The sequence below is a fragment of the Amblyomma mixtum genome, chromosome 1 (assembly GCF_055824585.1).
Source record: "Amblyomma mixtum isolate Tamu chromosome 1, ASM5582458v1, whole genome shotgun sequence".
Taxonomy (NCBI): domain Eukaryota; kingdom Metazoa; phylum Arthropoda; class Arachnida; order Ixodida; family Ixodidae; genus Amblyomma; species Amblyomma mixtum.
The window spans coordinates 5263408-5281051 of NC_143012.1; the positions used below are offsets into that span (position 1 = coordinate 5263408).

The following is a 17644-nucleotide window of genomic DNA, read 5'->3' on the forward strand; positions in this document are numbered from 1 at the left end:
GTTAAAAAGATCAGCAGCTTTTAATGCTATCGCATTGCAATACAATGAAATTAAATTAAATGCAGCAAGATGTCCCGTCAATTTTTAAAGCTATAGCTTTAAGGCTCCCGTTCAGCGGGAGATGCGGTGTCCGGCCTTGAGTCCCAAAACTGTGGATTGGACGAAAAGATCTGGCGTCACGTGAGGAGCGGCAGAACTGACGAGTGATTAACATAAAAAACTGTGAACACAAGGCCTCTTCATGACTCAGATGTTATTACGACTTGTCAGTATATGAAGGAAATGAACTGTGTAGAAGAACATTTGGCTAATTAGTGAGGATTCGAATCCTTGATTCTTCGATTGCGAGTCATAGGCACCACCCCTAGGCCACGTAGGCACCCTTTTCTTTATTGCATGGAAACCGATCCCGCTGAGCTGCCTTCGTACGGCTTGGTTAAGACGCGGTTTTATATGTATATCGCGTGGTCTTTCAAATAACGTGGTAGTTTATGACGGTAAGCTAATGAGTAGGCGTGTTGTTAGAGAGCCACTGTTTAAAAGAGTGGTGGTTAAGTGAGTAGCTAACTGGATGTTGATGAGGGGTGAGTGCACGTGAATGGCTGTATCCTTGTGTCAAGTGACATTGGTGTATCATGTGATCTGGTAACATTAACAGAGCACGTGAGCTGGTAATATATGCTAATGAGTTCAAGTGGAGTCGCTCCCGGGACCCATTGAGGCTGTCGCCTCGTGCGCTTAAAGACGAAGCTTGTGCCCCTCAATTTTTTTCTGTCCTCGATGTCAGCGCCGATGTACGCCTTTAGCTATATCTCGCTTTATTTGTTTTCTCAAGCATTTCTTTGACGTTACTAATTTCGTATCCCCCATCATCTCAGCACTAATTCCTAAAATTCGACCAAAAGCATGTGCCATATCACTGCAAGACTATCAGTGGTTCGTTGCATCAGGCATTAAGGCTAGAAAAAATATTGATGAACGTAAAATCCACCAAATTTCTTGTTTGGAGGCCGCTTTAAGCCCCGAGCGATGACGTCGTGGGGATGTCCCATATAGGTCGGGAATGTTAAACTTCCATACATCCCTCTGGAACAAATATACGCAGCCATTTTCGGCGTGCTAACATAAAGCGGCACACAGTAGAATCCGCATGATAGCCGTAAGGGCCCAACATTCTGGCCACAGCTCCACTATTATGGGCGACCTCTTACGGTGGCCTCAAGAAGGATTGAAGAGTTCTTTTCTTATTTTTCTAATCCAGATAATAGCTTTACCTTTGAACTTAAGCAAAGCGCGCCTTTGAATTAGATATGAGTGGTAGAAAGTGCTGAGCCAACGTTTTTCCTTCTCTTGCGAAGTGACTCGCAGCATTTATTCCTAGCTTCGGAGCGTTTTCTTTTTATGGTTTTTCTCAAGAGGCTTTCGCATGATTTATTCGATTTCCTAATCTATGCGCCGAGGAACTGAAAGTAGCATGAGGTGCAAAAGGCACGGGCTTTTCCTGGAGCACCCCTCCCCCACCCCCCTCTTTCCCGTTTCCGCCCCCGACCTTCCACCATATCTCTCACGTTCTGTTTCCGCTGTTTCTTCCATGTGTCTTTTTGTTTTCCGCCCAGCGTTCGTCAGTAATCCACTTTGAAGACGGCAAAAGCCGGCGGGATTTATGAAGGAAGCGCGAAGGTCAGCTGCCTTGTTAGGCTTGCGCCATACAAACAGGCCATGCGCACTTTCACTTTCTGGGATTTATTTTTAGTTGCTACTCCGCTGTTTGTAATGTTAGCTGGAAATCGGAGGATTATTTTAATTCGCGGGGCCCTGTTGTGCGTGTGTGCAGTTTGGCCTGCGAGCGCGACGGAGCGGCTAGGGCTCTGCTGATTCAATCATCTTTGTGATGCATAAATTTGCCACCATAACCAAAATGTCTTCCTGTATGCCATGAGTCTGTTTCATATTTTCCCCAAGCTTTCTACGCAATACTCGTCAACGATTGCTCCCATCTTACCCGATTGCATTCTTGGAAAGCAAGCAGTACTGCACCAGAATTGCCCCGAAACAAGTGCGGTGCACTCGGACTCACGGTAGTGTATCCCGGTGTGCATCAGTGCAATTAATTCAATATATAATTGTGCACCGGTGCGCACCAGTGCGCACCGGTGGGGTTTATTGGAGATGCTATTTGACACAACAACGTGCACAACAAGCACATTAGTCATATTGCTCTCTTGCCGAGCTGCCCTTGCGGCATTATAATCGAATAATAATAATAATAATAATAATAATAATAATAATAATAATAATAATAATAATAATAATAATAATGATAATAATAATAATAATAATAATAATAATAATGATAATGATAATAATAATAATAATAATAATAATAATAATAATCCTTCTGTTTGAGCATTCGCTTTTGTTTGTTTTCGAGTTCTGCTCACAAACTGCAGCACGGCCCGTTGCTCGTTCAAGTCACCCTAGGCACATTCTTTGCATGCACAGTGCGTCGTGAGAAAAGGCCTGAAACGCACTGATACTCTTTGGCTGTTTGACATGTTGCCATCAGTGCATCTTACATGTGTGGATAAGTGAACAATCATGGATGAGTGAACAAAGCAGGGAACAGGGAATAAGGCCTTGATTAATGGATAAGCCATGTATCACTTGATAATGCTAGGGCTAGTGGATAAGGCTAGATCCAGTGGGCAAGACATGGAATAGTGTATAAGGCCAAGTAGGCGAACGCACGCGTGTAATTGCGCTGCTCAATGTAGTGCATTGTGGTGGAGGTAAATTTTCATAGGCGAATTGGTCGAAATATACAGGATAAATCTTCCCACCACCCGTTCAGCGTGCGCTGCTCAATTTTTAGGCAGCGCATAAGGTCCCCCTTGTGGGGCTTTTAATAGGGGAGATAAACATGCTCTCCCCCTATTAAGCGCGGCTGACACAGTTCAAAACCATCGGACCCCACCTCGTGGTCGTGTACGCTACCGAGCGCACGCCGACCACGGCGGGTCTTGCTCCGAGGGAACAAAGGAACGACACTCTGGCTGACACAAACGAGGCATTTATTGCTGCAACAACAATAACGCCAGCTAGCAACAAGATACACAAAGTAACCGAAGATGTCCGTCTCACCAGCAAGGTTATGAGTGAATGTTCGCCGACGCTAGGGCAAAGGATACTCCGTGGCCAGACGGGACGAGATGCGGGAGAACGTTCCTCCCCACGAGCTTCGCCATTCGCCCCGGCGGCGAAGAGCCGAGCGTCGCGCGTGAGCGTCAGCGCGCGTCCCAGGTCCCGAGCCGAAAAGGGACGCCTCCCCTGCGCGCAGCAATCGCGCCATCCGTGGCGCTCGTGCCGCTGTGACACCGGCGCCCTCCCTTGTTAGTTAAGGTAACTAACCAAACTAAGGAGGGTGCATCGCGTGAAAGAAAACCAAAAGGGGAAGACGAGGGGAAAAGTCCCCACACCCCATAATGAAAAGCTAGCCTCTTTAGCTCCATGAAGTTTTCACTTAATCTCTGTTTTCCTTCTTTTTTTTCAGTTCTGGGATTTTGCCGGGATTTTTTTAAATTTTCCGCGGGAAAATGGCCAAATTTAAACACATGCACCAGACATGGTCGCGTTGTGGCTGATTAATTTATTTATTGATATTTCAAAGGTCGTGATGTGGGATATTACAACGAAAGGTTACCCATGAGTAGAACAAGGCTTTGAATGAACAATTCTTTACTAAGGGTATGTTTCCCTGTCCCGCACTGTTGGCTTAACGTGAAGGAGCTAGCGAGGAGGAAAGGCGAGAGAGAGAGCGGCTGGTGCATCGCGCCGCGCTGAATGATCACCCCGCAGTGACGTTACGCATGACATCCGTACAACATGCAATAGCAACGGACCACGTTGAGTGGTCCGAACGAAGTGACATAAAAATGCCAGCATAGTGTCATCACACAGTATCATATGGCCCACCAAAAACGGCAATCGCTGAATCTTCTGTTACAGGTTTGTTTTAACCTGTTAATTTTTTTTTTTTTTTGCATGCGCTGACAAGTTTTAACCTTTGCGGAGCCCTCCCACTTAGTGATCGACAACGATTTTCGCAGAGCAAGTCGGAAGGAAATGTGGAAATTCTGGTACCTTCTGACCTCAGCGCCGCAACTACTTTTCCGCCATCTTGCGCCGTGATTTAAAACTAGCAGCCCGTTGCCCTGGCTAATTCTGTGTCTTGCCTCGTTCCTCGTACGCAGCCGCATAGCCGCCTGCTGACAGTGCTGGACACAGCCGACATCCAGATCGACGAGGTGCAGGGCATTGGAGAGGGAGACGACATCGAGCACGAACTGGAGAAGCTCAAGGTGAGACCAGCATCCAAGGAATGGAGGGCTGGGCAAGTTCGCAGACGGTCAAGCTGTTGACACCAGGAAGGAAACGTTGGAAAATGAGAATGAGTCAGCGGTACACTAACCCCAGTCTTTCTGCTTCGATCTCAGTGCCTGTAGCCGAGTACCCCTTTAACAAGGCAATATTGAGCCGGACATGCCAGGAGTCATACGTGTTGAGTACTGATGCCCTCGCGAATCTAAGCGAGGCTTCTCACAACTTCGAGAGGGATATGAAGAGAATAAGGATAACCTCTTGTTTTTGGTTCCTAATAAGCTGTCTGAGTTGTGTTCGGAAAGAGTACCAGAGAGGTGTCACCAAAAACAGCTCGCCACAAAGTCTGTTAGGTAGAAGAGTGGGATAGTTTTAAAAAAAGCCTTTAAAGGACACGGGTTTTACTGGAATCCAAGGCAGTAACGTTCCAGGGTGACCGCATAACAAGGCGTAAGTGCCGCAGGGAGCAAGAACCAAAGACCTTTAGCTGTGCACCCGCGTAACATCCAACGGTGCTGGACAAACCATGAGGCCAAAATATGCTGAGGAACTAGCGACTGTGTTTCATGACACCTGCGTGATGAATGTGATAGCAGCAACGCGCTAAACTTTTCACGGAAAAAGCAGAAAATAAGGCACAGCACAAAGCGACACCACCACGAACAACAAACGGGGCCCAGTTCTCGCACTTTGAGTATGATGAATGTGCACACACGCAATCATTTCGTTAGATAACCGTGTCTTAACGTCCTCGTAACGCTCTACCGAGCCACTATTGTCTTCGAATAAACAGAGCAGAAATGGCTCGAGTGCAGCCGCAATCCGCCTGAAAATGGAAGTACGACGCTAGAAGGCGCACCTCCCTTTCTGGGTTACTTGCGAAAACATTCCGTGACCCTCTTTCACGCGTCGCGCTATAGCTACACGCTACCGAGGGGAGACGGAAGATCCTGTGTCCTTTTTCGGCGTGGACGTGAGTGGAAGTCAAAAGCTGCGACTCGAAATCGAAAACTATTCTAAAGAAGGCACTACCGAGAAAAGCCCCGGCGGCAGAACGCCGCCGCTGCCGCTGCAACAACACGCTCTGAAAGATGGCCCGCCTCTCGGCGAGGACAACGCGTGCATTGAAAAACCGCCTCACCAGCGCGAGTGAAGTGAGCTTTTCTGCTCGAGTGCGCGGGATTGGGAACTCCGGGAAGAATGGGGCGGATGTGTGCAGACAAGTGGCAAGGCAAAAGGCGTGTCCAGAATACTAGGCGATTCCTGGCCTGCTGCCTAGGGGGAAAAAAAACTGTCACAGTACCGTAATGCCACGAATGCTGAATGCTGTCGATAGCGAACTAAGGGATATCGAGGCCGCGCCCAATGAAATGAAAGCCAGGCCTTGTCTTGCCTGCAGTTCAAGCAATAAATACGAGGTGCCCAAGCTAAATGTAACCAACCTCTTAAAAAACATGAAGGGCCCTAGCCAGTGAAACCAGCTGAGGGTTGCTCAGAGCCAGTCTGTAGTATTCTTTTCATTCTACAAAGTTTATTAGTTACGCCTTATTAGCCAACATTTTAATTATTATATGCTTTTTATATGCTTTTTTCTATATATATACAAGTATCACAACTGTCTCATTAGGCTTGGCTAGGTGCAGCCAACAGCAGAGATGCACGAGCAAAAAGTCGGGGTGGCACTTAAGCTCCGCCTTTAAAGGCGGGGCTTAAGAACCGCGACAGCGGTTCCTCTTGCCCTAGCAGACACGTACACAGTTTCTTCTTTCACAGTGAATATGGGAAAAGCAACTAGAAATACATTAACTACTTTAACCAAGCCGTACTAACGTGCCCGCGTGGCGTGGCGTGTCTGACTCTCCACATGAGGGTCAGGAGCTCCGTTCCTATGTAGACTACATTATTGAGATTACTAGGAATGCAGTGATAGGTCTGCTGCGCAGGAGCTTTAGAGGGGACGCTTTTAACGTGAGTCGTTGTCTGCTCCGTTTTTACATAATGGTGAGGAAGAAGAAGATGGCGGTCAACGGCCCATGCGCTTGGCGCGTTGCTCGCGGTTGAGGTCGCTGAAGATGCGATGCACCCCTGTTGTGGCTGGCGCCATTTTCGATCAATCCGAATTTTTCCGGCACGCCAACGGAACGCCAACACCGGCTTATCTGCGACACGAGGCCCTTACGCTGTCGTGTAGTATCAGACAGTGCCGCTACTCTGAGAGCTACTATGACGGCACACAGGGAGCAACGCTTATGCTTCTTTCCAACGTTTGCAGGAGAAAGATGTGCGAATCATCTTGGGCAACTTCGACGAGTTCTGGGCCCGGAAGGTCTTCTGTCAGGTGAGCGAGTGCGCAAGCGAGTTGGTGCGTGAGTGACTGGGTGTGAGAGGGCGAGTTAAGGAGAGAGGCGAGTGAGATGGAGTGAGTATAAGAGTGTGAGTGAGTGATGACTATGAGTGGGTGTATGAGGTGGTGTTTTTTTTATGGCACTGACCGCGCATTATGCGCAGCACAACTTCGAAGACTGCCTGATACAGCCCTAGAAAGAATGCCCGTAGTAGCGCAAATATGCTAAAGATAAATAAAACGCTAGCCGAGTTCGAGTATATATGCGTTTTCATGTACGCAGCGTGACAGCACGTGACTTTGACGATTCTTCCTTCCTTTCTCCCACCTTTGTTTCTTTCAATCTCTCCTTCATAGCCGGTTGCCAGTTTCATTTTTTAATAATGGTTTCTTCTTTCTTGCTCTGTTAATAGCCTTCCGTTCTTGTTCTGTCTCCTTCATTCTTTCATTCATTTTCTCTTCTTTCTTTCGAAGCTCTGCCCTCTTTTTGTTTCCATTCTTTCTTTCACTCCAACCGCGTCAATGTGAACGGAACTTTCCCGCACTCTCCCCACTACTGTGCCGTGCATGCAGGCCTTCAAGATGGGCATGTACGGCCGCAAGTACCAGTGGATCATCGTAGCCATGTACGCCGAGCGATGGTGGGAGACCCCGCAGCGTGACGTCTCATGCGACCCGGCGCAGATCGTCGAGGCCGTCGAAGGCTACATCGGTACCGACCTGCTTCCGCTAAGCACCAGCGAGAACATCACCGTCTCCGGCCTGGTGAGGGAAATCTCCGAATGAATCTTCGTTAGGAAGTGATGCTACTAATCGTTACTACGAATGCATCTTGGCCTTGTACACAACGCTAGCAGAAGTACATGTTTTTCTTCCCGTTTATCTTTGAACTCTTTAACATTCAGTCACGATAATTCGCAAAACACAGTTCTAATGCTGTGTACTCGTACAGCATTCTCTCTCTAACTGCCTGCACAAAGTTTGTGCATAAATTTTAAGTCAATACGTTCTCAGTAGCTGGTGCTTTCCGGTAAAAACGTTTGGCGTCGCTATGAGGAAGTTGCATGAAGAAAAAGGAGACGCAAATGTGAGGATGGATGGATGGAAACAAATTTATTAGATAAAAAAAGAGATGTCTTCCAGGATGGTCTCCTACTGGTCCAGGAGTCCACGGGCTTGCGCTTCACATAAAGCCCGGTCCATCAGCCAATCAGCCATTTCTGGCCGGTGGACTGAGGGGCCCGTAAAGCAGCCTCCCAAGAAAAATGAATGGGATTGAAAATAAAGGGGGGGGGTATTGCCTTTGAGGCTCTCCAATACCGGCTCTCCGATATTTGCTGCCCAAGCTTATCGACTGGATGTTTATCAGAAAAATACAGCAACCCTCACTGGCTACCCAATATTTCCCACCCAAGCTTATTCACTGGTTTTTCACCGCAAGCATCCAACCGCTCACTGGCAACCTAATATTTCCCACCCAAGCTTACCCGGCTGCTTGTTTATCGCATGCATTCAGGGACACTCATTAGCAGTTGCATTACTCGTTCCCCATTATGTGTTGTCGTCATACGTTGCTCGTGTTCGTGTTTCTTTCATGAAATTTTCCGCTGAGGCAATCAGCGACGTCGTAAAATATTTTTTCATTCTTATGATTAAGCGGCGCCTCGGTCAATTTCATGTGCCGCTAAAAAAATTTAAGCGCGGAAAGAGACGCCGTAGTTGTCTTAAACATTTATACAGACAAGCAGGTCACGCGTGCATATACACGCATGCATGCTGCCGTTGTGATATCGGGACAATTACTGCGAGTAATTTTCCCTCATTGACGATTAACGATGCTTTTCCGCGATTAGGCTACTCTCACAAAAGGCGGGTTTACTCTGGCCAGCCGCGGAAGTGGCGGGACAGGCTTAAATCGATTTGCTACGTTCCCTCCCCGGTTTCCCAGTGCTTCGGAAACCGTAACTAATTGCCCGGAATCGGTCGCGCGACGTTTGCGACTCTCTCCAGTGTGAAGGACTCGCAGTATGCGAGTCGCGAAGGCGACGGCACTTGCTCTGGTCGACTCTCGGCGGGCGCCGACCGACATCAAATGTTCACACAGGCTAGTCGAATTAGCGACTCGCTTCTGAGATTGCTAGCTCCGAATGAGAATTAGCGAGGGAGAATTGGCAGCTTGCGTGCCCTCTCCTCCTTCAGCCCGCACATGACGGCGTGAGCGAAAGAAGTAGTGACAATTCTCAAGCATTATGCGGCTTTGAAAGCCCAGAAATCTGTAGTGCGACACGACGAAGCCAGCGGTGCCTTTGTATGCGCCCGTGCTTGCGGTGGCGGCAAGTATATATCTGCAGCTACGTGCAGAGCGGCCTGCGAACTACGAATGGCGCTACAGGAAGTCTTCTTCCTCTTTCTGGCTGCCGTGACGTGTTCGTCGCACCATCTGACACGCTACCTCTACCACCACATTCGGAGAAAACGCCAAGGACACGTACGCGTCATCTGACGACGCTAGTGAGAGTAACCTAATTGCGAAATGCACATCGTTAATCGTCAAGCAGGGGAAACTACGCGCAGTTATCCTCCCGATATCGCAAAGGCAGCATGCACGTAAATGCACGCATGACCTGTTTTCTGCATAAATGTCGAAGACAACTTCGATATCTGTTGCCACATTTCAGCTTTTTCTTTTAAGCGGCACATAGAATTGAGATGCTGCTTAATCATAAGAATAGAAAAAATTACGACGTTGTTCCTCGGCGAAAAATTTCGAGAGGGAGACTCGAATATCTCGTTAAATATAGAAAATAACAGCATATGCAGCAGAAGGCGCAACGGGGCTGCCGTATAATTGAACAAGGCCGGGCGCCTAGAACGGGCGCGCGCGTGCAGCTGCCGCGCGCCTTCGTTTGAATTTCCTGGCCTAGCGAGAACCCCTCACGTGACGTGCTGTCATACCCCCGACGCCACAGGTTGGGTGAGGAGTTCTGCGACATTATGTCGCGTCGCAAGAAATCGGTCATCGAGCGAGTGCCCCAAAACGGTCGCTGGCGAATTGTTCGAGTGTTTACATCGATGTGCTCAGCAAACGTGAAAGACCAAATCTGAACATACGGGGATGTTTCCTTTCCGGAAACATCTCTTCTAAGACGGAAGTAGCGCCCTCTGCAACATGAATTTTGCTCTACTATTGCGATTTACACTCACCTTCTATCTATCTGGTATATTTTCTCGTTATATCAGGTAATAAATTTTATAAAAATGTACGTCACAACACGACGAATCGTTTGACACAATCCGAAATCCCCTGCGATAAACGGTTCGGTTGTAATGGCCGTCTGAAGCTAGGTGGATAGGTCGCTAGGTCCTCGGAATGTATTCGCTTACTGGAACCTGGTCCAGGAGCGTCATTTGTAAAATGTCGAGCGTGCGGCTAAATGAATGCAGTGCAGGCTGATTGAGCTGTTCATCGAGTAAATTCTGGCCGAAAATACAAACTTCCCAGTGGAAAAACACAACAGAAAATTTTCTGTCTTCACAACAGATCTCCTGTTATGTTTCTGGCCGTGAACTTGTAGTCACAACAGAATTTTTTTTTTGAACAAGAACAGAATTTTGCGTAGATACTACAGAAAAGCACTATTGAACTACGTACCACCGAAAAAAAGCTAAAGCACTGCAGCAAAATGTTACAGCACTTAAAAAATCTGTAGCAGTGACAAAGCTACGAAGCATTTTACCAGATTTTTTACGCGGTTCTGTCGCTTTTTTCTACTGGGTTACTTGAGTAAATTCTCCGTTAGTTTTCTTGCCCAATGGAGTGAACAGGTACCGGACAGATAACCACGCCCCCAGCGTGGACCACGGATCGATGAATTCTTCTTTGTACATCGCTAGCGGCTCCCACTCCTACAGTCGGCACGCTTCAAAGACTCTCCCCCTCCTCACCTTTATTTCTCTCGCAACCTCCACTGCCAGCTCCGCGCCAATTCTTTCTCGCCTTCGTGAAGGCAGAGTTCGTGACTTGCATACGCCGTTCCTGCCCATCTAATCAGAGTGCGCCGGTGCGAATGAAATGCAGAGAAGGGGAAAAACCTGCTGCTCGCCTGACAGAGTGTGTCCTGCACTTTCATCCGCGCTTTCCCCCTTCCACCCTTTCCGTTTCCTTATCTCGAAAAGGTCACAGAGCCAACGGACGATTTGAGAATGCGTCAGTGTCACAGCCGCCGGGCGTGCGGCACCCGAAAGAATTCTCCGGAGGCTCGACACATTTGTTTTTACAACTGGCGGGTAAACAAGATTTCTCTGTGTTTCTTTTTTTTTTTATCTCTTTCCTCCTTTTATTCCGTTTATGCCGTCATTTTTTTTTATCTCTACGCCCCTTATCAAAGCCACCGCTTATCGCTTATCGATGTTACGATCATCTTAGGTTGACCGGCACTAAACATGGAAGGAAAACTGCTTATTCATTACGTGCCATATGCCTCGCAGTAAGGACAGAAAGGAGACTGTCTTTATCTTCGTTTTCACCGAACTCACTCCTTTCGAAAATAATACCCTCAAGAACACCCTCTGGATGGTATATGATTGCATAACGTTCTCTGGCTCTGTAATCATAGAGTTTCTCAAAATTACCGAGAGGAAAAAGTGGCGCCACCGTCTATGTAAGTTTCTTACTAAGTATAGTTCCCACCTCAGAGTATGCCGGGAAGTAACCACTTCATATTCGGCTGGGCTCGTGTATGATTGAAAACGCGGAAGTTCTCCTAATAGATCGTGGTTTAATTTTTGAAAAAAAAAAAATAACCCATATGAATGTTTGGAACTACGCTGCTATAGGAATTAGGAAATATTTTTTGAGTTTTTCCTCAAGAAAGGCGGCGTCATTAAGACCGAATCCACATATTTACCACACACCAGCCAACCCAAACACTAACTGTCCAATTCCTAGCATCCCCTATGAGAATAAAGCACCGCATCGTCTCTTTTTTCCTCTTGGTTGGTGTATGAAAAGTTCTGTGGTGTAATCAATTACCATTGTCAAGAGCTTCGTAAATCCATCTTTTTCTAGCGAATAGTGGTGTTACACACCTCACGCATTAGCACAAACTGTAAAGAACACTACACAGAATGGTGTGCAGTGTTCGCTAAAAAAGATGAATAGAAAGCCATTACCAACTCGCCCAAATAAGTGTGTTAGCCTTTCCAAGAGGTTACCTAAACCTAGTTTTCAAAGAGCGCTGAAGAAACGAGAGATCCTTATAAATCTAACGCAACGACCACCATGTGGTAAGCCTGCATGGTTTAGAACTCGTGGTTCAAATGCTTACGTTCACTTCTTGCACGCGTTCAGAACCATGCCGCAAGTTTTATCACTTTGTCACCAATGAATGTAAATTTAGGCCTGGCACTATGTGCATCAAAACATAATTATGGTAGATAGTTTGCGTCGACACTATCTCTCTACAAAACTGGTGATGGTGTACCTAACTACCTTGAAGAGAGTGGGACGAGTATGCATTATTATCGCTATAGGATGGTTCCAAAATTTTGTGAGGTGTGCTGCCGGATTCATCAATAATGCATGGCCCTTTCCCAAATTCCGGGCTTCCCGCTCAGCTTATCCCCACGAGGAACAACCTTTGCTCACATAACGCAACACCCTTCACTACTGATTTAACAGGTGGACGTACTCAAAATCATACAGTAAACCCACCAAAACGGAGAAAACAGCCCTTAGGAAATTACTATTTACTAGTGTCCCAGCAGTCTTAATAAAATATCCCTAAATAATTTTAAAGTGAAATGCAAATTTTCTTACGAAAAGGCAGACGATTGCCTCATGGCATGCGCCAGCCAACACAACCTAAGAATGGACACAATCAGGAACCAGACTAGCAGTGAAAGGGCGCGATGAACAACTGTGACCTTGCGTGCCGACGAGTTTTGTGGCGAGGGTTTTAGTGGCAGCGGAGTTCAATGGCTTCTTGGCGTATAGGAAAGCCACCCACCGTTCCTGGCTCCACTCAGTAAAAGTTTCATCAATTCCCAATTACCTCACCGAATGAAATACATTTTCACATGTTATTACTACCTGCGAAACGAAATCTTTGTCCTGTGCAGTAATATTTAAATTAGTGTGAGCTTTGTTTTCTGTCATACTAAAGGGAGTAGTTGGCTTATTATGCAGATATTTGTTCTTTCTGGTCTGCACGCTAACTGCGACCCAAAAATGAATGCTCCTCTATTCGTTGATTCTTAATCATCATCAGCCTGACTACGCCCACTGCAGGACAAAAGCCTCTCCCATGTTGCTAAAGAACCACAGGTGGTCGAAATTTTTGGAGCCCTTCACTACGGCGACCCTCGTAGCCTGAGTCGCTTTGGGACATTAAGCCCACATAAACCAAACTGAATCAAGCCACTGTGTCCCGCAAATTTCTTAATCTTATCCGAAAACCTAACTTTCTGGCGCCCCCTGCTACGCTTGCCTTCTCTTGGAATCCACTCCGTTACCCTTAAGGACCAGCGGTAATCTTGCCTTCGCATTACATGCCCTGCCCAAGCCCATTCCTTCCTCTTGATTTCTATTAGGATGTGATTTACGCGCGCTTGTTCCCTCACTCACTCTGCCCGCTTCCGGTCTTTTAACGTTACGTCTATCATTTTTCTTTCCATAGCTCGCTGCGTTGTCCTTAACTTAAGCTGAACCCTTTTCGTTAGTCTACACGTTTCGGCCCCATAGGCGAGTACCCGTAAGATACGGCTGCTGTATATTTTTCTCTTGAGGAATATTGGTAAACTTGCAATCATGATCTGAGAGATGATGTTCTGCTCATTTCCCTATCGCCTGATTGATGTGTGAATATGGTCTATTGTGGAGTATTCTTTACGAAAGGCTGCCTGGTCATTTTGTTGATTGAAGTCTAGGGTTGCACTGACTCTATTAGCGATTACCCTTAGCTTGACTTGTTCTGTGCATACCTAAATATTCCTTTCATTAGAAGACTGTAGCTAACAGTCACCGAAAAAAAAAAAGAATGCATATGGGATAGCTTTTTAAATTTTGTAGGTTTTATCAATGGGAGATTAATAAAAGCAGAAGAAGAAACAAACACATGCCGTCGGTGAGATCCGAACCACGACTTCGCAATTTCGCGTCCGGTGCTCTGCCAACTGAGCTGCGGCGACGTTTGTCCAGTATGCTGCTTTCGTGGGTATTTCGGTGCAGTGTTACCGAACCTTGAGAGTGTTCACTAGTGCTACCTTTGTCCATAGCGGCCGACGTAGTACGTACTGTATTATCGCGAGTGCCACGTAGAAACATGATCGAACGGTGAGGGTGGAAGCTTTGCGTTAACTATCTTATGTTACCTGCAGTATCAAGACTGCCAGATTCGAGGCCCTCGATGAACTATGGTTGTTTTTCTTCTGCTTTTATTAATCTCCTATTGATCAAAACTACAAAATTAAAAAATGCATACTCTATGCTCCTTTGTTTTGATAACTGTTGGCTACCGTCATTTATGTCTTAACGCGCACGTCTTTCCATTCTCTTGTCTGCGGACTTTCCCTTAAAAAGCAACTACACCACTCTCTGGGGTTTCCGCGGTGTTTAAGAATTCAGATTTAAGTAAGCTGTAGGCAAAGCATGCCAAGTTTCTTTGCACTGGCATTAAAAAAAAAAGATGTAAAAGACGATTAAATTTTATGCTTCGCCTCTCTGCCCCAATCAAGAGCGAAGAACCTTGCTGTGACGTCACAGACGGTAAGGTTTTAAGTTGCCGCTGTTGTCAACCTTACTCCGCCGTGCGTCGTTGAATGCTCCTCAACAAAGCTGGGTGCGCTTTGCCTTCAAAGCAAGAGTTTCTGCGTTGAAAATATAACGGTATCGAAGATGACGTCATAATGCGCCCCTCACTTGGCTCTGTGCGCTGCGAAGTAGCTTGCGAAGAAGCTTGCGAAGAAGAAGCTGCGAAGGAGGCCGCGCTGATTTTAATCGGGAATTATGTCGACAATTCAAACGCTAGGCCAAAATGACTTTGCATGCTTTGTCTGCGAATTTCGCGCATTCCACGCTTTAAGCTCATCGAATGCTGAAACTTCTGCAGTTGCCCTTTAAGCCATGCTGTGACGGCGCTTCGGGCAATTATAAATAACTAAAAAATTAAAAAAAAAAGAACTGAAAAGATAGAAATTATCAGCCAGAGAGTCATTATTTATTTGTACGTTATGGGCAAGTTGAAAGACCTCCAGTAAAGTACGGCGACGAGATAAAGCGAGGGAATAAACTTCACTACGTGCTTTTTGATGAAAAAAAGATACTCCCATGGAGGAGCCCTGATCAGTCCAGGCCTCTACGCCTGCGAAATTCGCCACAGAACGCGTTCCAAAGGTTCGGGGCTATCGGGCTTCGTTATTCGGTGCAGAAAGAAGTGAACCGCTCTGCTACTTGGTTTGTTTGTTGCTTTGTCCCAGCTCGCCGACGTGCGTATTTCATCGACGTGCTCGCACGTGCTACTCCGTTAGCGCTTTGCGAAAGATCGCGCTCATTTAGACGTCGCCGGTCTCGTTCGGGGTATAAATGGGGCAGACGGGCGCAGTGCCCGGGCATGCGATAGATGGCGCCAAGTAGTCGCTTTATATGCTGATAAGGCCGGTGCTCGCAGCCGGCGGTTAGAAGACCTGCGCAGGCAGAGCGCTCTTCCGGCGTAATTCCCTGCAGCACGGTAGCATTCACTGAGGACAAATCAGATTTTTTTTATCTCAGTAAAATTCGATGGCTTGGCTTTTCGTAGCTCTGTCGCCTTCTGTTCAGCAGCAAAATACGTGTTCATGGAGCATAAACATGAATTTATGTGCGGAACACGTTTTCTCTCCACTAGACTCAAACTCGGGATGTCGAAGACGATGAGGTTTTTTATTATGGACTCAGTGACTGCTGGCTGCAAGTATATGGCACTGTGGTCTAACCTCAGAGATCTTCGTAGATTTGCTGACCCCATCGTAGTTTCCCTCCGAAAATGCCAGTGGCACCGGAAACTGTTTTTCATTTTTTCTCGTAACTTTAATTTATTATTTTTCCTCATAAGCTAGGCCTGTATCACCTCCGTCTATAAAGTACCTGACAGTGAATTCACCCATTTATGTATTTTTCAACTTCTTTTTATTTTCAACGGTGCAATAACTTTCTTCACGGTGGGAATTCGTACCCATTGGGAACGCAAGCCAGTATTTCTTGAGTTTCCACTCTTTTTCTTATTTTTCAGGATGTTTTGAACACCCAGAAAACAAACCATCAGAAAGTGTATATATTTGCACAGCCGTTTATGCAGCCGCACGTATACGTCCCGACACCTCTTGAAATAGAACTTCATTACCTGGCATACCCCCCCCCCCCCCCACCACACACACACACACAAATAAAAAGAAACAAATGCCCCAGATTACACAACCAGATGTTGGCAGTTATGCACGGTAATAGACAGAGCGCTTTGCCATTCTGGTTCCACACTGAGAAAATCACGTTTGCGGCTAATGTTCCAGTTTGATGCAGCAGGTGACGTTGCAATAACCCTTTTTTCACGCTGCAAGCACGACAACTTTAGTGCATAAAAACAAAAGGTGATCACTCCTCTATAACTGCTGTCTATTCTACGTCCTTCAGGGTAAGGACTTGTACGAAAACATATCTTCGCATGGAAAGCTTGTTGTCATATTTAAAAATATGTGCGTTAGCACTGCCTGCAAACCACTGCTATGCACGACTGAAAGTCGTGCTATGCTGTCTCTCAGCAGAAACTTTTCGTAACGCCAGGTCGGCTCGGAAGAGAAATAAAAAGTTATTGCAGTTCCAACAAAATATGCCTTGCGGTTCTCTGGCGGCAGTTTTCTCAATGCATGCATACATGCAGCCTACTAGACGCTGACGCGAATTCCCGGATGGTCAAATAGGTTTGCGGGCCAAATGTCATGCTTAAGTACTGCGTAGTGAATACGTGGTGTAATATCCGCAGTTATTTACCTAGCTCTTTGCAGCGACAGCTGGAAGAGTCGCCGGGCCGGTTTTGCGGCATTCGATATCCGCGACTTAAATCCGCAGCATCTTCGACGGCGTCTGATGATTCTTCGTCGGGCGTGAAGGTATCACGCTGGTGTCGAACCTATTATGCGCAGCCTTATTTCTTATTGAAATTGGGATCTGTGTACGCGTACATGATGCTCCAGGGCGCCACAAAAGTTTATCGCCAAAAAACTATTGGCGAGTCCTTAAATGTTCGTTTAGAGGGAATTAATCATCTGGCGTCCCACTATGGAGGGATCCGAACGGGCTCCGAATGCGTAAATTTTGAACAGATCCCGGATGGTTGATACTCTCTGTTATTCTGTGAGCTAGCGATGCGAAAAGACACTTATAAGAAAAAAAATATCTATCCGACGTGCCGATGTCTCTAGAAATCATAACAGGCAGTGACAGCTGTTGAAGCTACTGAAAGTCGTGACAGGCAACGGCAGCTCTGCAAGACATTGCCATCATTGCCAGGAAGAATTTGCAGGAAGTGACATCTGCACCAGGCAGTGACAACTGCGCCAAGCAGTAACGGCTGTTAAAGGCAATGACAGCTTTTAAAGGTAGTTAGTGCCGTACCAGTATGTGGCAGTCATTCCAGAAAGTAGCGGTCGTAGCAGGAAATAATAGCTATACCAGGCAATAACAGTCATACTACACTCCTCGCAAGACGCCTCAACCGGCATGACGCTCATGGTTATGGGCCAGGTTCACATCGGCTGCGTTATTAGTGAGAACCAAGTGAAGCGATCCGTATGGCGACTCCTTGTCGTAGGGTACGTTTTCCGCATGGCTCATTTCATTTCCATATGGATTTCGCATCTCTCCCGTATTCCTCGTCAGGGACTTGAGAAGTC

The 17644-nt window shown here is 46.7% G+C and overlaps 1 protein-coding gene across 5 annotated transcripts in view; it reads left to right on the forward strand.

The window, feature by feature from the left end:
• The window catches only part of GABA-B-R2 (gamma-aminobutyric acid type B receptor subunit 2), a 327602-nt gene that overhangs the window by 257581 nt on the left and 52377 nt on the right, over positions 1-17644 (forward strand). For all 5 annotated transcript variants that reach the window (XM_089580255.1, XM_089580488.1, XM_089580333.1 and 2 more), the window contains exons 4-6: positions 4251-4358; positions 6650-6715; positions 7295-7486. In XM_089580255.1, coding sequence (XP_089436381.1) covers positions 4251-4358; positions 6650-6715; positions 7295-7486 — 366 coding nt within the window. The remainder of the gene's footprint in view (positions 1-4250; positions 4359-6649; positions 6716-7294; positions 7487-17644) is intronic.